This window comes from Parasteatoda tepidariorum, chromosome 4 (assembly GCF_043381705.1).
Source record: "Parasteatoda tepidariorum isolate YZ-2023 chromosome 4, CAS_Ptep_4.0, whole genome shotgun sequence".
In the NCBI taxonomy this organism is placed as follows: Eukaryota; Metazoa; Arthropoda; class Arachnida; order Araneae; family Theridiidae; genus Parasteatoda; species Parasteatoda tepidariorum.
Genome location: NC_092207.1, coordinates 41,114,004 through 41,136,337, shown reverse-complemented (window position 1 = coordinate 41,136,337; position 22,334 = coordinate 41,114,004). Strand labels below are relative to the sequence as shown.

General features: G+C 29.5%; 1 protein-coding gene across 2 annotated transcripts in view; it reads left to right on the top strand.

Annotated features, from left to right (window-relative positions):
- LOC107438670 (teneurin-m) overlaps positions 1-22,334 on the top strand; it is a 468,170-nt gene that overhangs the window by 319,037 nt on the left and 126,799 nt on the right. For both annotated transcript variants that reach the window (XM_043039103.2, XM_071179700.1), the window contains 4 exons: positions 916-1,027; positions 2,732-2,836; positions 6,853-7,047; positions 8,506-8,715. In XM_043039103.2, the coding sequence (XP_042895037.2) occupies positions 916-1,027; positions 2,732-2,836; positions 6,853-7,047; positions 8,506-8,715 (622 nt within the window). The remainder of the gene's footprint in view (positions 1-915; positions 1,028-2,731; positions 2,837-6,852; positions 7,048-8,505; positions 8,716-22,334) is intronic.

Here is a 22,334-nt window from a genome sequence, read left to right as displayed (position 1 = left end):
CCTTATTTTTAATATTTCTCACTTAGTTAATAATCTGAATCCTATTTTATTTTACTAACAACATTGAAATATCAAGATATGTGGCTTTAAAAATGTTTAAAAGAAGATATTAATAAACATGCTGTAACTATAATTAAACTAACTCGAATGTATATCTGCTAACTACTGCGATGACAAAACGTGAAAATTAGGGGTAATTTGCTTACAAACTGTGCTACAAAGAATGCGGTTTTCCTATAGGCCGTCTTTGATATTGAAGACACTACTGGACGTATTGCATCTTTTTTTAAAAAAATACTTTATTAAGATTTTATTGAATTACTGCGAAGTACTTTATCTTTACTAAAAATTTTGTATTTCAAATAAAAATCCATCTCTTCGTAATTTTATCATTTTATTTATTTAAACTTATAGCAAGTTTCTCCAAAATTATTTTTATTTTAACGTTTGTTAATTTTTCAAAATCTTAATGTAAGACTATTAAATTTGTTTAATATTATAAAAAATTTTAAAAATATTTAATACTATTAAATACTTGAGAAAACTAACATTATTGCTCGCAAAAGGACGCTTGGAACAAAGAATTTACCAATTATTCAAAGTAGCATAGAATTCATTAAGTAACTGATATATTAATATTTCAGAGAGAAAAATTAGTGTTCTTTTTTTAAAACGAAGCATATTGCTAAATTAAAAATTTATAAGATCAAACTAAGATGCACCTTGTAATTAGTAATTTGAGGATAGTTACACCACCATATGCATAAACTAAGCTTACCGTCTTATTTTTCACGTTTGTTGCATAAAAAAGTTTTTAAAAAAATCCTAGCTTGATAATGCATGAAAAATGCATTGAATTAGTAAATGGTTTCATGTAAAACTGGAAACCTGAACTGCTCTTCTCTTTTCTTTCAGCCTCGCCAGGAAATAAGCTTTCTTCATTTTCTGGAACCAGGGACGTGGTACTTTTCCATTATTAATGATGATAGTACAGCAATCGGTGTTTCATTTCAGCCATCCCTCGCAAGTAAGTATTAAATAAAAGAAATGTGTCTTAAATATTTACAAAGCAACTTTCAACTTTCTGGGATAACTGTGACAGGAAATAAGACACGTTATAATATCCATTTATCATTCTTCGAGACACATGGATTGAATTTATATGTAATTAAATCAATAAAAAAAATTTATTATCCCAAAATAATTAATAAAATCTAATATTAACTAATCATTCTTTATTAAAAATCAGTCTGGAAAAAAGAACTAGTAAATAAATAATTTATGATACCATAGTTGCAGAAATTTGACTTGCACACTAAACCTATGTATAAACTTCAAAATGTTCCAAATAAAATTATGATATAAAGTACCGCAATTTGGTAAAGTATAAAGTACCGTCGGTAAAATCCCTATTACTTTGAAATCCATTTTTACAGTTTAATGTTACACCGTCATTTTTCCCGTAATGGTTACATAATTGCTTGATAGTGATTCTTAAATTAATGATTATTCAATTCATAGTGATTATTTGATTAATGACTATTTAATTCATAGTGATTCATAAATCTTACGTTAATTATTGCTTTAAAAATTAAGGAATATAATATTTTTGTTCCGTAACATACTCTGGTAAAAATAGACTTTATGGCATAAAGTACCACCTCCTGTATATAGCATAATAAATAAGAACAAGAAAACATGAAGAAAATTAAGAAAAACAATAAGTATTATATATTGCGCATCAGCTGCAAGTAAATAGAAATCATAAAATAAGTTCAAAATGTAGAGAAAACAAAGGAAAATTACATAACAATGAAAAAAGGGGAAAAAAGAAAAGTAATAATAAAAATAAAAATAACAAAAAACCGGAATAATTTTGCGGATATAATCGTGTGAGCTGCTGAAAAGATTATATCTTTTATTTTCGGGATTTTTTAAAAATGTTTGTCCTTTTTTTCCGCTTTTTTGTTATTTTTATTATTATTTTTCTTTTTTTCCACTTTTTTCATTGTTCTGTAATTTTTCCCTTGTTTCCTCTACATTTTGAACTTATATATATATGCGTGTATATATAAGTACATTGTCTGACATTTTTCAAAAGAAAATATTAAAAAGAAGTAAAGTGTTAGTTAATGAAATTCGAGGAAGAATTCTCGTAAGCACGCCTCGAATGGATTAATCAACTAATGCAACAATATATGATTAATGAAATTTTGTTCATTAGTGAAAAATGCTATTTAAGTATTGATGCTTTCAAACCATTACCTTTATCTAATCTTAATTTTTCCATCAACTTTTGAATTGTCATTGAAAAAAATGAAGCACACCACTGCATGAAGTTTAAGCAGTGTTTCAGGATTCTATTAAAAGTTATTGACGCACCAATTGTGCCACGCCCATAATAAGCCATTTTTTCCACCTTCTCTCATCCATATTTTAAGTGAGCGTGCGAACAACCCGTTTACGTCAATGTCACAAATTCATAGTATTAGAAGAAAAAAAGTATAACTAATTCACAGATAAAGCTGTATCTACAACTCTTTATTCAATATTCCGTGCAAATAATATTTGTGAATTCTTTATCCCTGCTAATTAGCTAGATTTTTCTCTCCCACACTTTTATGGATGGCATAAAAAAAGTCTTGAGACACTTTCTTTATTTTCCATCACATTTTTGTCATTAGTATTTCTTTGGTTTCTAATTAAAGTTCATTATGGTGTCTTTCTGCAGGGGACGTGCCGACGTCGTGCCCAAACAATTGTCATCACCATGGAAACTGTCATCTGGGCAAGTGCCACTGCTTTCCCGGATACATTGGACATGATTGTGCTGACAGTAGGTGTTAACTCTCGTTTGCTTTTATGTAGGACTCCCTCTTATGAGCTACTTTTATTCGGGAAAAGCTGGACGGAAGAACTGATTTTTTTCATAAGGAAATGAATGACTGTTTTAATAAGCAGCCAAGAACTACTTAATGAGTTCCATGATTAAATTATATATTAGGATTTGATATTAAGTGAAATTCGATACATGCACAAGGATACATAAGAAAAGTTCGAGAGCATATGCCGCGTTTATAAATAATTCATATTATGTAATTTACTTACTCAGTATTAGAAATAAATGACATATCGTAAACTTCTAATGCTTTCAAAAATTGCAATAAAGATATATGTAAATATTAAATATTTATTTGCAAATTAATACATCGTGAATATTAATTAATTAATTAATGCATCTTGCATTATGATGGATATAGTATACAAGATAATTAGCGAGATCTGAAGTGCCCATTTTTAAAAAAAAACTATACATATAGAAATTAGATACTAGAGGGAGTATTTTTGATACCTTCAACTATAAATTTATTAGTTTCTCAATCATTATCAACAGTGATAAATAATGATAATATCTTGAGATTTATTAATCAGTGTAATTAGCGAACGCAATTTTATCGTGAGTGATGATAAAATTTATTTCGAAAACAAATATACAACATATTCTGCAACTCAGTAAATTAGATAAGTTGGAAAATATCACAATGCATAAATATTATTAATAATGTATTACAATTTAAAAAGTGGGATATCGCCAATCATTATAATTCGTTATGCGGTATTGCACTAATTTATAAGATTTGTGTTTCGTCCTGAAATTAGAGCATTTGCCTCTCCAAGAACGTGATTTCGTGATTGTACCTTCACGGCCTACGATATCATATATAAAACGAGACTTTCAGACTCTAACGGCACAAAATCTCACAGACACGGTCTCAATGCAGTGTTCTTATATTACATCTCGTATTACTACGCATACGTACTCTTAAGAAATATACTCTAGCAAAATGCTGATTCAGGGAGCGACGATTTTCCACCCCAGACGTTTAACGAACTACTCCCGTGTTTAACATAAAGAAAAAAACTTGATTCTTGACATTTTATTAGTTCATGTAACAAAATTTAAAAGAAATAAATGCTTGCGTTATAATTGGAACCAGCTACAGTTTCAAGGTTAAAATTTCCAAAAAGGAGAGGGAATCGTTAAAAGCTACTGGATTGTAAATTAACGTCCGAAGAAGAGCTTCTTTTTCGTTCTACCGGTACTGAAGGAGTTAAAAGACACAATAGTCTTACATTAAATTAATCATTAAGCTTTCGGTTCGAAAGAAATGGAACGGTTGTAAAATATAGAGGCTTTGTTTAGAAATATTCTGCTTTATTTCTGATGTTAATTTCAGGTGTTAATATACAGGTCCATATACGAGCTATATAATATATATTAATATACAAGCCATAGCAATGCATAAGAGATTGTATAACCAACAATTCAAAGCGATTGTTTTTTTCTCTTTTAACATACTAAGTTTCTGAAAACGAAATTTTTGACTTGCTATAAGTAATAAAAAATGACGCATAACTGGGAATTTATCAACAGTAAAAATGATTGAGACAAGGTTAAAAAAATTAATGCTTTAAAAAAACTAAACTCTATATTTTCATGTTTCTTGAATAACCTTATGTTTACTTCTATATACCTTTACATATATCGCAGGTTCTATTCATTGTTTCCAAAGATTCTAGCATAGATCAAGAAAAGATGAAACATGTGACAATTGCAAACTGACAAATTAAAAAAAAGCTAAGGAAACCGTATGGGCAGCTATTAGAAAGCATTTGATTGAATATAGAATTTAATCACACACAAGCCGGACTGAACTGTACTAAGTCCAACTTAAACAATGAATTTTCATGTAGATTAGAAATGAGCTAATTTATGCTTGTTTAAATTTCTTTTATGCTTGTTTAAATTTCTTTCGACACCTTTAAAAAAATCACAGATTATGGTTGTCACACTAAACAAGCAGAATTTTTTTCCTGCAATTGTTTTTCTTGAGCGTGAGCTTTTGAACACTGTCAGGTGATCAAAGTCATTTGAGATCCCAAATAAAGGTAAATTTGCAATGAAAATTAGAGAATTGGTGAGCAACAGCGAAGGGACAAAGGCCTTAAATTATTTTAAAGCATGGAATATATTCATAGATAAATGTTAAAGATGAAATTATAATAATGTTAATGTGAATATTAAAAGTCCTCTTTCGTCATCTATTTCGACGGTACACAATTTATATTTTTGTAAAATAAAGAATTCTTTATTTTCATTCTTTTTAAATCGAACATTGTTATGTAAATAAAAGTATTAAGCAAAGTATGCCCAATTACTATGAAGAAAAAGAATCATGTTTGCTCTACGCAAATAAAATCTTTTTATTTCTGTCTATAACAAAAATTTTATAAAACCGACGAAGTTAAAGTGTTTACTTAAAGCTTATTTTTACTTAATTTTTTTATTGAATCTTTCATAACATTGCTTAAAGCATAAAGTGGTTAAGTGAAAGTTTTTTTGTACACAACCAGAGCATAATTATTCATTTATTATCATTTAGTTGTGGAAATTTATTTTGGTATCATTCTTTTCTTTCATTCATTTCTTTGCTTCTGTATAATTTAATGCAAAATTTTAATCAACTTGTAAAGTAATGAAAATATCACATATGCAATTACATGATTCACAAAATTAAACTGCATTTGTTATAGTTCTTTTGCAAAATCACATTGTAATGTAAGACTAATATTTAATAATAAAAATATTGATGGAATATTTTATATTGGAAATATTTCAGTGACGATTCAGTAGTATTATTGTCTTTATAATTATTTTCATTATTATTTTTATTATTATTATTATTACATTTGAGTATTATATTATACTTTACAATCTTTAATTTTATAGTGAATATTTTATATTACACCAATAATACAATTTTCTTAAGTAGATAATATAAATATTAACGTTATTTTTATGACTAAATTTATAACGTAAGGCAAGTTTTAGTTTTAAATGAACTTTATCATATGGTCGGTGAACATTTTATTTTGACCATAGCTTAAAATGTGCTTTTCAGTAAATGAAAATAGTTGTTTTAATTGAAAAAGCCCGTTTAAGAAATGAATACTGCTAGATCACGTAGCTCAAAGTTTTGTACACAAGAGCTGGATACTAATCATTCTAATGTTAAGCAATAAACATAAACTTTCAAAACTTCCGTTAGTGTTGAAAAAAAGCACGTGGCAAATAAATATAGAAATTCGCTAATTTTTTAACATGATTAGTAAGCAATATTTACATGATTAGTAATCTATTTTGAGTAAGCCAAGCCCGTCAAGTATCAATTCTCTTAAGTGTCCCATTCTATATTCTTTCACAAATATTTAAATTCTTTTACTATATATTTCTTACTTAACACAAATACAGGCACGAAACAATGTAAGGAACAAATTAATTATGTATCGAAAATGCCAGGTACAGGAAACAGAAATATATCATGGTTACAACAAAATACCTAAGCATATAATAAATCTAAGTTAAGTAAAAGACGTAGACGACAAGGAATTATATTTCAGCAAATTCGATGTGCAATTCGCCGCTGTATTTAATTAACTTCACGTTAACTAACATTCTAACTTATGTGTAGAAACTTAGCTCAACTTTAACAAGGCAATATGCTTATACTGTGACCTTCTAATTATTGAAATGCAAGTTACCGCACATGAAGCACGCCATTTGTTCATTCATTTTTTTAAAAAAAATTATAAATTTGTATCGATTACTTACATACCTTAGTACCAAATGTGAATAAATAAAATTAAAATAAGAACTATTCAAAAAACAATGCAATAAAAATCTGTTTAAAATTACAGTTTCAAGTTCCCCTGTGGAATCGTTTAGTACTGTCAAATATATTCAAGTGGACTTTCTGAGCAATCTCACAAAGCTATATTAATTGCTTGCAGGTGTCTGTCCCGTTCATTGCAATGGCCATGGCAGATATGTCCAAGGAATTTGTCGATGTGAAACAGGTTGGAAAGGAGCCGAGTGTAATGTTCCTGTTACAGAGTGTGAAGTAATGGATTGCAACAATCAAGGATTTTGTGTTGGAGGAAAATGCCAATGTCGCGCTGGTTACAAAGGACACCACTGTGAAGAAGGTTAGCGACTTCCTTTTTGATGGATTAAATTCATTTAAAAGTAGAAATGTTTTTATTGTTTTTAATTTTAGATTGTAGTCGAATAACACGCGTAAGCCTTTCTAAGCTTATAATTTTCATCTTGAATAATAATAGCTCATTCATCATTCAGTGTATCCGTCATAGTCTTAGTGTAGAGAGAAAGAATTTTCGGAAACGTTACGGTACTGTATAATAATGACATTTCTAGTGAAAAAAAACATAATTCTATTTAATAACACGGCATTTAAACAAATTAATTTTGGTAATTTTACCACTCATATGCTGACGGTATACCGAAAATACAAGTTTTAAACATTACGGTATTATCACCACGCATTTAGTTGTAAATACTTAACTAAAAAGTAAATTCAGCTAAATAAATGTTTTTTTGTGCCATGTTCGAAAGTATCATGCTCAAATTACCAAAGTTAACCATATTTAACCAAGCAGCATGGTAAAAAATATTTTATTGTTAATTTTACCAAAAAATCATTTTCAAAGCGCTTCGGTAAAAATTACCGAGCTTCTTGGTGTTCCCAGAGAAACAAATTTTACAGTTATCTGGTTGAATTTTACAGTTTTCTTGTAGCTTTTAACTATGCATTTTTCTCAGTGTGCACTTTTCATTTGTGACCTACCAAAAGTGCACCGCAGAATATGGACACGCTGTCTATTTGCTTTACGTAGCACCAAAAAAGATTGCATTTCTCCAAGTTGGTAAAGCGTGATTGCGTTTATTGTTATCTTTCAAAAAACTTTTTATTGCACCACATACCAGACAACTATTTATTTTCAGTTTAAAACCTTACATGCAAGCAAAAGCTAAGTTTTTCTCTGATTTCTCCCTCATAAAATACATTTATTGCGTCATAATATATTTCGGATAAGCTGAGTGAGCAGAATAAAAACTACGTTGGGGACACTAGATTGTATGAACACCAATTTAAATTTTTGAAAATGCATCTAAATAAATATCTTAAATATCAATAAGATTTCAATTGAGAAGTATCAAATGGGCATAAACAAGCAAGTAGGAAATTATTTTGCTGCTAAATTTAAGTGCAAAATTTATTACGAATAATCTTTCTTTTTTAGTTTGGTTTAATCATTTTGAAGACTATTATTATTTATGTACATTTTGGACTTATAATATTTTCCTTAAAAAATAAATGAATACTTCAGTTTTATTTATCTAATTCAGATTATGGAATTATTTTGTTATTAACTTTCGCATAAATTCAGGCTCTGTTCTGTGGGCTTTGGAAACAGAATTTACTCTCCGACTCTTAAATGTGTCACAATCCTTGAGGAATTCATTCAATATTATGAGTTCAAGTTAAGATTCCAGTTAAGACTAAGATATATATATATATATNATAATTATATATATATATATATATTCTAAATATCCAACTTACCATTAATTTTTCTCTGCAGTGGATTGTCTGGATCCATCTTGCACTGGTCATGGTGCTTGCGTGAATGGACAGTGTTGGTGCAAAACGGGATGGAGAGGAGTCAATTGTAGTGAAGCTGATAACAGGTTGAGTCGTTGCTTCCCTGATTGCAGCAAACATGGAGTGTACGATTTGGAGACAGAAAGTTGCATATGTTTTGATCATTGGGCTGGATCTGATTGCTCTAGAGGTACACATTAGACTTTTGTTTCAATAATTAAAACTGAATTTGAAGATAAATTCAAATGTTTAAATCTTTCGTAATTTTTACTTTTAATTTTTTTCTTAGAATATTTGTATGCATTAGATTATTTGTGTGCATATGTATTCGTTTTTATATCTACTTTAATTCATGGACATCTTTCTAATTTCGAAAGGCTATAAATAACAACAATAATAGAAAAGAAACTGTGAAAAGTAAAACTGATTAAAACCTCGTACGAATGGAAAAACAGTTCTGGTAAATTTATTGTACTGTGTGGTAATGACATTAATGGATAAAAAAAAACATGTACTTCCAATACTTGATCCAGGAGTTTTCTTGTCTTCTGGATTGAGTTCAAAATTACAAGGCTATGGAGTGGAAAATTAGTAGTCGTTAACACAATATTGAGTCGACTGTCCAACAGCAGTTATAAAATTAAATAAAATCACTTTCGTTGTCTGTAGTTCACTTTTCAAAGTGCTATTACTATTTTTAAAGACACTCCACGCTCCTTTTGTGATTATATAACAGCATATTATATTAATTGTAAAAATATTTTACCGATAGTTAAGAAAATACGATTATACTATATTTTAAAGGGTAAGACAAGAATTGACTGATTATTGATAAAGTCAGTTAAACTATTTGTGTGATTTATTTCTGGTGTACTTGTCATGAATTTTCGTCTCAATGTCTCCTTCTAAGGCAAAGGAAGGAATTTTAAATCTGCTATTACATTCATATATTTGGTTTTTGTTCGTATTATGTTTAAGATTATAACATTTTCCTGTTTTCGAATTTTCTTTTACTTCGTATTTTTATTCTGTGTCATTCAAATACAATTTTGTATAAAGCATCTTGTTACAATTTACAACATTATTCATTGTAGATTATTTTGAAATCAACTGATTGGAAAAAAAAGTACATGATAGAATAATATTTTAATAGGTTTAAAAATATACCCCAAAACCTGCTGAGAAAAAAAAATATTTTTAAAATAATTTTCCTTAAAAATATCTGAAATACTGAAATGGTAATTCCTTATTAAAAATTATAATTTTTTTTTACTCAGGGATTAGTTTGTTTGCTTACTTTTTACCTCGAGAATAACATTTAATTCATTCTCGTTTTAAGTTGAAATGGAATTGTTAAATAACAAAGCATGCCCTTTCACTCCACTGTCACTAAAAGATCATTAATTCTCAACGTGAAACCTGTTGTTATTTTCTACACTTGCGTAGCATAAAAAAAAAGTAAGTTTTGAGGCAAAGGCAATAAAACTAAATGCATGTAACATTTCAGCTCAAAAAACAACGTATTTTATTAAAAATAGACAAATCGTCTCAGTTTTTATATGCTTAAAAGCGGTAAAATAATACTATTAGCAGAAAACTGTTCATAGATACAACAACGTTATAGACGAATTTATGCATATAATGCTGGTATTTGCAATCAAATATCTATTTTACATACATTTGTTAGCAGTTAAAATTGAATGAAAAAGCCATATATTTCATATTTGATTTAAATACCATATATTTCATAAGAAAATCGACTAATCGTCTCTGATATATCACCGTTATCATCGAATTTATGTTTATAAAATTGGGATTTACAGGCTACTGTTTATTTTACATACATTTGTTTGCAGTTACCATTGAGTAAAAAAGCCATATATGGCATAAAAGCAGTATATTTCATTGAAAATAGAAGTTATCATCGAATTTATAATTATAAAATTAGTATTTGTCGGTAAAAGTCCATTTTGCACACAATTCCCTGCAGTTACTATAGAGTAACAAAGCTATGAGATGGCTTTCAGAAAAATTCTTCTTTACGTTGATTTAAAATTAGAGAATTGCTTGATTTGTAATCGGTCATTCGTATTTTTTTCTTAAAATTTAGTTATAGGAAATGAAACATATTCGTTTTCTAACAAAACGTATCAGAGATTATTGCAGTGCATTAAAATTTTATTTTAAATATACTTACTCGTAACTGTACTTGAAATATGATGTTTTATAGCAAAAAAAATTTAATACATGTAAGTATAAAAGTTGCTCCAATCAGTTCATTATGTATTTTTTTACTCGTAATATACAATATATATCTGACTTAATATAAAAACCATGCTTTTTAGCTTAGGGAAAGCACTATTATCTTAAAATTAACCTATTATACATTTTAACTATGCAGTAAAAGAAATAGTTCAAAAATTCCATTTTCCCGTTATCTGTTTCTTTTGTACACATTGCTGTTCTGAAATTCCACTTTGCCTATCGCTGATTTGCGTTTGTTTTCATTTTCTTCTGTTTTGAATTTGTCGTCAGTCAAAGAGTATCTAAAACTTTTTTAATCACACACATCAATAAATTTGAATATTTTCTTTGATTTTGGCGCAACGTGGAAGTATTCCGCCCTCGAAAATATTTATCATGCATTTTATCCAATCTGCATTTTTTAAGAATCTTACCTAGTTACTTATTTCTACAAACTGTCACCCCTAATAAGAGACTGTTAAAATTAACAGATGTGATATTGGCCTTAACTTAACGCGTGTACTCCTGAAAAACTTGACATTAGTGACATTACAATTAAGATTTAGAACAGAATGCAAATATATTACCTATGACCCGAAAATCGGTTTCAAGAACGTTTATTAAATACTTCTTGTTCTTTGGCTTCAGACAAGTAATTATTTGATTACTCAATTGAAGTCCATGCACTAATTAATGTATTTTTATTTAAGCAAAGTGAAATTATTTAAAACTTCGTGAAAATAAGTTGGAGAAAAATAAAATGCATTATATTCTTTTTTTTAAATACCTATGTTCCTAACTCTTAGCTCAATTACTTCAATAAGATAGATAAAAAGTATTTCTTGATTTGTTCTACTATCAGCATTAGTTTTAAACAAAGATACTAAGTAGAAATTTTTCTTCTAAAAAACATAGTCCATCAACATTTTTTTTAAAGGAAAAATGGTTGAAAAATGAGGTTGCTCGAAGCATTATTTTAGAAAAGAAACTTCTCTTCCGTGTCTCAAGAACGTTATAAATCAAGATCCTTGACGAGCCACAGCCGGCAAGAGGCGTTCGAAAACTAACTTTATTGAAGTTTCATTTTTGAGCTTATATTCTTTGGGTTCTATAAGTTTTCACCACAAATAATGTATTCAAAAAGGATTCTTACATATACTCTGAAAGTTTTCATTTTTCTAAGGTAATTTCATCTAATAGGTGATTAATTTTTATTATATTAATATTTTATTGCAATACATTTCTATAAAAATTATTGTTTTTTGAGTTAAAAAATATATATCTCTGTTATTAAACTGATTTTGCAGAAGCAATTCAAAAAGCTAAGGATAAGCTCATAATTTGCTTTAAAAAAACACAAATAGAAAATTATTCATAAAGATAAAATAACAATAATGACTCTGGAATAATTAGTGTCTTTAAGATACTTAATGGTTTAGTTAAAACTCGAAGTTAACTTCAAGAAGATTTCAGTATAGGAATGTTCTGAAAATTTCACCACTAGATCACGGTCAGTGACCAGCAAAATATATTCCAGTCATTGATTAAAATTGCATTCATGCCAATAAAGCTAAAAAAGCATAAAAAACAGGTCAGCCATAATTTCTCTTCCGTGAAATATTCAGCCACAGGCCTTAAATTAACATCATGGCAATAAAAGTTTTAGTCTTAGACATTTTTTGAGACTCAGCAGATTTGTTTGTTAAATTAAAGGAAATCGTAGTACTAGACTAAGTATTATAGTGCTGGCATCTATCGATGATTGAAAGAGATGTTTCAGTAATGTTCGTGCTCACCAATGTAAGAGATATTCCTTGGAGCTGACTGAGATCGAACCACAAGCTTTTGTGTTCGGAGCCGTTGCTGAAACCTGTAGCCGCCATATAAGAGAGTGTAAACCTCTAAATTGTCTAAATTGACCCCTTGCCGTCAGACTAACAGTGGGATGTTTCCTTGGTTGTTCTCTTCTTGTGTAACGCGAATGCGGCTTAAGTGCATCAAGAAAATCCATCACGAAGGCAAATTTTCTCCCAATATTTGACCCTGGAATTCCCTTGTTTTCTGGATTGTGTCAAAATTACAAGGCTACGAAGTTGAACATTGATAGTCGCATACCCATTTTTGGTTTGGCTGTTCAACGACGTTTATAAAATAAAATATATTGACTTGGAAAGCCGTGATGACTTAGGGGATAGAGTGTTCGCCTTCCAATGAGGTGAACCGGCTTTGAATTCCTGCACCGGCTGGTCGATACGAATTACGCATCCGGCTTGCGCTGACCACAGTACTGCGTAAAATATCCTCACTGGTAGACGAATCATGGGTTAGAGTCCCCTTGCCGTCAGATGAACAGTGAGAAGTTTTCGTGGTTTTCCCATTCCATGTAAAGCAAATGTGGTTTACTCCTATCAAAAAATCTTCCACGAAGGCAAATTTCGCCCAATACTTGATCAAAGATTTTTCTTGTCTTCTGGATTGGGTTAAAGATTACAAAGCTGCGGAGTTTAACATTAGCAGTCGTAAACCCGAAAAATTGGGTCTGATGTTCAACGACTGTAATAAATATAAACTTTGACATAGAAAGCTTTTTATCGCAATAATATAAACTAACGCTCAACTCTATCAATTTTGCTCAAATCCGTGGCAATTTCAGGCAGTGGACTTTAATCCGAAGGAAGTGAGGTAGCTGTAGAAATTTACCATCATCACTACTAATTTTGTTGATGCTCATTACAGTAAATAGCGCTTGGCTACTAGTTAGCTAGAACAGCTACTAGCTAGAAAGTATTAATTTACGGGCCAGCTCTCCGAATTTTAAGAAAATGATTACACTATGGAACACTTTTTTTTTTGTTTCGTTTGCATGATATTTTAAACAGATTTAAGATAATTTCGTATTGCTAATTTCAGTTTGGCAATCGATTTCTCCCTAAACAAAAGATTTTATCAAAAAAATAAAATTACGAAAAACATATTTGGTCTATATTTTGTCGAAACGTAAAAGTTTAATACAAATGTTACGTATAACAAAGGGCCATATAAATATTGCTAAAACAGTTAAATCAAATTATCAGAAATAAAATTGCATAAGAAATCATGTGATGAAATGTAATCGTGTTTCACTTGGGGCGCTTGCTTTTCTGTAACAGTTTCTTCAAGTACTTCTGAACAGGTCGAAATAGGTACGGTCCCCAAGCCGCATACGATGACATTTCCGGGAATGGGTGCCTATGCAATTTTAGTTCTGATGTTATGTCCTAACTCCCGCAGAAGTTCGTTGCAACATTTACGTGATCCCCAATTATATCTAACGCTTTCAAACTTGTGCATTTCGACAAGAAAATAGGCTTAAGTTGACATTAAAAAAATCTGCAGCCTTAGGTTGAAGACTAATTTCAGATTTAAAATCTTCACACATGAATAAATTAAGATCAAGTATTTGCATAAATGCAACAAAAAAAAAATTCCCAGTTTTTTTATCGATTTAATTGCTTCAAGAGTGTGAGAAAAATATTGCTTCGAAAATGTATTCCAGTTTTAGTTGCTGAAAAAATTAGATGAAATCTAGAATTTTTTGAATTTTTTTTTACTTGTTTTGGAAGTTTTTAACAAAGGAACAACTCTTACGAGACAATGAATTTTTTTACATAATTTTTAACTACGAATTAACAATTAGAGGGAACTGAAACTGATTTTTATGGAAATAAAATATTTTATATTACATTCAGTTATCCATATCTCTAAGAACTGCTAAAAATAAAGCAAAATCAACAATGTTGCAAAATATAGATAGATATATATTGAAGCGTTAGAAAAATTGGTATCAATTGATTATTTATATACTGTATCAATCCATAATATATTAGATACTTCAAGAGCAGGATATAAGATTCAGGAACTCCCCAACATGGAAGGAGATCGAGAAAATGAGATATTTTTCGTCCCTCTTCAAATGCCGGATGCCGTCAATATTGCAAGTGCAACATCAGCAACTCTTGCAAGTACTGCAGAACTCAAAGGAAATCTGCTGCAATCGCATTACTTTGACAAAGCTATCTCACAAGAATATAAATTGTTTCCACAAAAATATAACAACCGTTGAATAAATAGTGATACTATTTTAATTGTATATATATATATATACACTCATGGACGAATCAGTCGTCAAAAAGAAACGAAATTTTACATACGTTGCTACTTTGATATAAGTAAATGATTAGAAAATCAAAGATTATCGTTTTCTTTGATTTACTAATCATTTACTTACATCAAAGTAGTGATTACGTATGTAAAATTTCGGTTCATTTTAACAACGACTCCTTCTTGATGCGGTAATTTGTTCATCCATGAGTGTACAGATTATAAGAATAAGAGGAGATTGAAATGATTAAATGGAAAAACACAGTCAATCACAGATGACTTGCGGTTAGTAACGCACAGAACTGCCGATCAAAATTAAATACGTATGCGTGTGAAAAGGTAGTAATTTTTAATAATGCTACCTGCTGAAATGTTGCAACTAAACTTATCCGCTAAAGCTTGTTGCGATTCTTATTTTGTTTTGATTATGTCTAATGATGGTGTCGAAGTTTTCCATTGTTGTCCGTGCAGTTTTATTTGCCGGAAAATCACGTGGTAGGATCCATTTGTTTCTCATTCATTTCCAAATTGTTTTGGTTGTCATCAGCATAAACTTAATAAACGTCGTGAGGTTATTTGCAATCGCAAAGCTTGAATACGCCCTCTGACGGGGTGAATATTTTCAGGTTACTATTTATTAAGTTTTTATTTAGTTCTATCAGAATCATTGTTAGAGTTGGACGTTTTTTTTCCAGCAGCAAATAAGAAGTAAGTTTTCCCAAACAGAAAGACAGAATAACTTGCAAAAATGACCCAGAACATTAGTGAATCATTCTGAAACAGAAAACTTCCAACATTTATAGAACAATTTCTCATTAGTTTTTTCCCTACCTATTATCAACAAACTTGCAACCGATCATTTCTGACTTCATAATCGCATACTGTTACAGATGTGTGTATTATGAGAAAATGCATTTTTTTTTTTACTTCAATTCATTATAAATTAAAGTGATGTCATTTGAGTCCACATTGCTAACTTCATTCCGAAGGATGAATAGGATTTCAGAACGCGCAGAAATGTAATAGTTATGGAATATTCTTCTTCTTTATAGAATTGTATAAACTTCTATATAATTCGGATAGCAATAATAAAAATTATTTTAAATTGTATCCTTTCTGTTGATCATTAATAAATTTTTATTGTTTTCTTGTAAACCATTTTTTTTATTTTGAATTAGGAATTTCAACTAGAATTCAACTATTCGGTTTTTAAGTTCGAGAAAAGGAATTGTCTGTTAACAGAAATTATAATAAAACAAATCTATAATAATAGAAGGAAGAGTTTAATTGTGTGACCCTTTTATTACTTTCAGACCATTTTAACTGACGTTTTTTAATGTTGACAGCGAAATAAATATTTTATTGTTGCTGAAAATTGTACTAAAATTTCAGTTATAGGGTACTGCAAAAACAAGCGGACAAACAATTTTAATATAATTTTGTAAAGAATGAATTAAAAAAATAAAACAAAGGAAAATAAGAGCAGACTTTTACTAATAGTTACTTTAAATTGTTTCAAAGTGGTGGCCTTTTGCAGTGCTGCAGAGGCACAAAAGCTTGTTAAAATGTTCAGCAATGGACTGAAAGTCCCTTAAATCGATACCAATCCAGCTGAAGCTATTGCATAGAAAGTCCTAACTTATGTATATACAGTGTACCAATAAAAAACGAGCCACCCTGAATAACTTTTGATCTAATGAACAGATCGTCACTTTCTAGAACTCATTTTTATTACTTCGAGGGGATGACTTCAAATAAGCTAATTATATGGTGTAGAAAATTGGTGATTATTTTAAATTATGAAATTAGACACAAAAACGAACTTTCTCTGAATAAACATACCTTTTTTCGAGGGATTCGGATTTCAGACTCCCAAAATATAGGAGGTAGCCGCGATCTGGAAAATATAATCCCAATAGTTTGGTCGGGAGAATGATCCAAAGTTTGGACCCCTTAATGTTAATTTTACTTTTTGCGTATTTTGCCATAGCTCGAGATTATTTTTAAATCAAAATGAAAAATTTTTGCACACAATTTTAGAATTCGTTTTTCCAAAGATAATTCCATGCAAAAAATATTTTTTTTAATAAATATTTATTATTTTTCATTATTTTATTAAATAATAGTTGAAAAATATTTTGAATTGTAAGTTATACACTTTTTTATCATTTTAAAACATGCAATTTTACTTGGCAAAATACAAAATCTGAGCAAAATCGATTGAATAGTTCCTGAGAAATTGAACTTAAATTTCAATTTCTCGGAAACTATTCAACTGATTTTGCTCAAATTTTGTATTTTATCACTTAAAGTTACATACTGAGCATAATGAAGAAAGAAATATAATGAAAATGTTAGAAACTTTCGTTCTTCATAAGATTGCATAATGAAGAAAGAAAGAAATTATATACTTTAAAATTTTTTCGACTATTATTTAATAAAATATTAACCAGTGTTCTATGTTCATTTTTAATCATTCGAGGGGGGTCACTCCCGCGAACCATTAAAAATGAGTGCTAGAACGTGAAAATCTGATCATTGGATCAAAAGGTATTCAGGGTGGTCAGTTTTATTTTGGTACACTGTACAATGCGTAAAAATATTATTCGAGGGGGTAACCTCAAATATGCATTGATGAGTGCAGATGATAATTATTTAGTGCATACAATATTTTAAAATACGAAATCAGAATCAAAAACGTACTTTCTCTAAATAAACATACCCTTTTTTATAAACAGATTTGAATTTCTGACCCCCAAAATATAGGGAGTGCCCACTGTCTGTGAAATGTGGTCGCAATAGTTCGGTAAGGAGAGCGGTCAAAGTTTGGGCACCGTAATCATAATTTTACATTTTGGGTAATAATTTTGAATAATTTTTACCTACAATTGCAAATTCTGTTTTTTTTAATGATAATTCCATAATAAAATAACTTTTAGCAAATATTTATTATTTTATTTAAGAATGGTCGAGAAAATGTCTCACATCATTTTAAAGAATGTAATATTACATTGAAAAATACAAAGTCTGAGCGGATTCAATCGAATGATTCAGATTGATTCGAATGAGCGGATTCAATCTGTGTTTTTAATATAATTCTGTTTTTTTCTGCTTTTTTTTGCCACAAATATTTTGAAGTTATAATCATTGATCTTTTCCAACTTTCCAACTCTCATTAAAAAAAAAGAGTTTATTGGGCGTTCTTTAACATTTAATTATGCCTGACGACAAAGGAACTCAAACCCATGATCCGTCTACCTCTGAGGACATTTGACTTCAGCACTATGGTCGATGTGAGCAGAGTGTGGAATTTTCATTGTGCCATCATCGCTGAGATTTGAACCCGGGTCGCATCATTGGGAGGCGAGCGCTCTATGCCCTGAGCCACAATGACTAAATAATTGAAATAAAAAATTAGCTACGCACAATAAAACGAAATTAATTGAGAAATAAGACGAAGTTATTTTAGAGAAATACAATAATTGACGCTATTTGTGCTTAAATAATTTTGGTAATAGATATTAATTGATACAAGACATTAGCTGCGTACTAAAATCAAAATTAACGGATTTATGGTGCTTATTCGCTAAGGAGAAAAGTGAAAAATCACCATACCATTTTCGGCGTCAATCATACTCACTTAATTTTGGTAACAATTAATTATTGAAATAAATAAGTGATGCACTCTGCAAAGCAAATTTAATGGAGAAGTGGTACTAATACGTTTAGGAGGAACGTATAAAATGTTTCGCTATTTTAGACGCCAATTATGTTTAATTAATTTTGGTAATAGGGACTACTGGTGTTATGGTAATTGCTGCAGTTTTAATATTATAGTAAATTTACAAATATAATTTACAATGTATTATGTTAGTTTATTTGGTACATGTTAAAACTGCATGAATGCAGGATAGTTTGTCCACAGATATTGTGGAGTTTTATTCAGCTCTTCAAAAGAGCTAAGTACTTGAAAAATTCGCCTCATTGTGGTAATTTTATCTCCCATGAGTTGGGCTCGAGCAACAGTGATGTGCCAAATTATACTGAATTTTTATGATGGAATGAACTATTGAAAAGTTTTTTGTTTAAACTTAATAACGTAAAGCTAACGGGATGGACAAATATAATAATAAATAAATGAATATTGAAATTAGTTGTTTAATAATTGGGTTTTTATAATGTCTTAAAGTTTTTCAGTACTGATTCATTACTTTTCTTTTTTGTTTCACCCCGTACGAAGAATAGGTATTCAGTTAGTTTTCTATAAATATATTGTTTTTCTGAATCTAAAATACGAAAAATACTTCTAGAATTTTATTAAGATTCATCTCGAAATTCAACTTCTATCATTTGAAAATGCAGAACAATTTTTATCCCTTTCTTTTCTATAGGAAAATTCTATATATTTTCATAGAGAGAAACGCATTTCCTTTTTCTTTATATTTTTAGTAATCCTTTTCACTCATATACTTCCTCCTTTAGTTTTCATTTTTGTATGATTCAAAATTTCTATATTTGCTATTTTTTTCTTTCTTAAGTGACAAATTCAGTCTCCATTTTGATGTATGCATTCGCATCGCATCATCAGATCCATTCCCAGCAAGTAGCATGTGTTTATAGAAGAAAAAAGGAAGAAACGAAAACACATTTTCGGATTGGAATTTATTTTCTTATTTCGTCTTGCTTTCAGATACATTCAAAAGACGAATTGTCTGGTTTTTATGCTAAAAGAAAATGACATTCAAGCATTGACGAAAAAACATTTTCATGCTTAAGACGTTAACATTATAGAAAAAAAAACACCATGCGAATGAAAATTTTTGTATTCATATTATCTGCTGATTTTAATATTTTTAAATAAAATGTACTCTTTGCACACTCTGTCAATTTCATATTATTTGTTAACAGTATTTGTAAAAAGCGTATTTCTTTTTTCTTTTTTTATTTTTAACATTCTTCAGTTTTTGTATTTAGATTTGCACCAGTAAGCTTTGCATTTTACTTTTTTGTTATATTTTGTTTGTGAAAGGTTTTTTCCTCGTGAGTTTTCGTTTTTTTCTTCTTTTTTTTCTTTACAAAAAGTCTTTTTGAATAACGTCATTAGATATAGGACTCCATTTAAATTTTTATTACTTCCGCTTGGTAAAAAGTGATTGAATTTACTATTGTTGCTTATAATTCATTGCAGCTTTGTTATCCATAACTTTGCTTGTAGCAGTTAAAAAAAGATTGAAACTAGTATTACCGCCAAGCAGTAAGAGGACAGTTACCATTTGATTCCCTCAGTTGGTCTGAATTTCGATAAGCAATACGATTATAATTGGTATTAATATGACTATAAATTCGGTTTGCAACAGTCAAGAACCAATTAAAACCTGTATAAATATCAAATACAGATTTCTAGCTTAATGTCACCATTCTAGCTAGTCGGAACAACTTATGAAAAGATTAGAATTTCCCCCGACAATCAAATAATAGATTTCACTAGGAAAAAAAATGAAGTTTATGATGCCATTCAGCAAAGAGTTCCTGTTAATATTTATGGCTCTATATAGTCTTAAAATGTTGCCGGCAAATTGTCTCTCTCGGTGATATTGCAAAAAATTTTATTTGCTGCAGTTTGAACCTTCCATTGCTATCGAAAGAGCTTCAGTAGAAATTCAAAATTCTTAGCTAAATTCTTCATTGCGATAAGTATTTATAAAGTAGAAAACATTGAACTTCTTCATGCATTGTAGTATGCAAGATAATAACATTAATTTTTATTCCCATAACAAAAAATGAGGAGATAATTCTTAACTCATGAATATTTTTAACTAGTTCAACGTCGCAAAGTTTCTATACCGGTTTTTATAATTTAGTAACAAAATTTACAATACCCAAGTTAAAAATCCACCATATATTGAGTTATTTTCCGTCATATATTATCATATCGAATTAATCCATTAGGAAATATCCAAAAAATAATCCCTGCTGCCAAGATTCTACCATCAGAATATTTTTTTGGAAGCAAACAGAAATTATTTGATGTTTAGAATATTTAAGAAAACTTTGTTAGCAAAAAAGATTTTTTCTGTGTTGTAAGAAATGATGATTCTCTGTTGTACGAAAACTACGGGTAGTATAATTTTTCTATAGTTGTTTAACAAACTTATTCGATCCACAAAATATGAACTTTATAGTTATTTGAATACAGATTAAAAGTTAACGTACATCCATAAAAATACCTTTTTGCAAAGATCGGTTAGTTTAAATTGTACTAACTGTATTCAGTTTAACAAAATATTTTAATCGTTATTGCATGAAACTGTGAGCAGATATTTAAATCCTAAATAATATTCTCTAATGAGGCGTACTGAGTTTGAAGAGTGCTACTCAAAATAATTCCTCTGCTTATCCAATTTATTAGGCAAAATGCTCATGGTTTGATGAAATTGAATATAGCTTACTAAGCTCACTATTAACAAGCAACTAAACTTGAAAGAGATATTTAAACTCAGAATACACCCTTAATCCAACTGGAAATGCAATCAAGTCAGGAAGTTTCGTGGAGCTCTATCTCTTGTGTCTTAATTACACTTTCAAGAGTTAGGCGAGACTTGTAAAGCTGTCGGTCCTTTAGGGAGGCTTTACTTTGTATAGATGTTTCAAAAGGAATATGCAAAGAGTTCATTTAAATTGAGAATAATCAATGATACTTTAAACAGCACCTTTTATTCTAGTTTTTAATCCTGCTGAGTGTGCTCGATACCAGCTAAAGTTTCCCGCTGGTAAGCGTCATTAGGTATAAAAGGAATAATACCCTTAGAAATGATATAGAATCGCTAAGTTGCAACAAAAAATGTACAAGTATTCAGGTTTATAATCTTTATTTTCTCAATGAAATTTGTAATTCAATTGTAAATAGGCTTTATTTAATTCTGCATAAAAGCGTTTTCTTCAGGGTTTATTCATGTCCTTATCATTGTTTGAAAATCATGAATCTTTATCCCGATTGCGTATGAAACCTAGTACCACACTTCAACTTATAAAAAGCAAAAAAAAATTTCGATTTCTTAAAACAAATTAACTAACTATCTCAGAAAAAGGTAAGAGTAAGACATTGTGGCTGCACATAATGCCATCTCGAAGTAAGTTTGGGATTAGTTTCAGTACAAACGGTACTCGCAATGAAGTAAAAATTTTATTCATGAAACTTTAGAACAATTTCAGTTTAACACTAACTTCTGTGTATTAATATGGACAGCAAAACGTACCAGATAAGTGTTTCTTATTCCTAAAAAATTGACTATTGAAAATCGCTGGAAAAGATTGTTTTTCGAACCAGAAAAACGTAGCGTAAAATTAAATTTGCGCACATTAAAACAAATATAGAAACAGTTGAGACTAAAGTTAAATGCAGGTAAAATACAAATTTTACGTGCT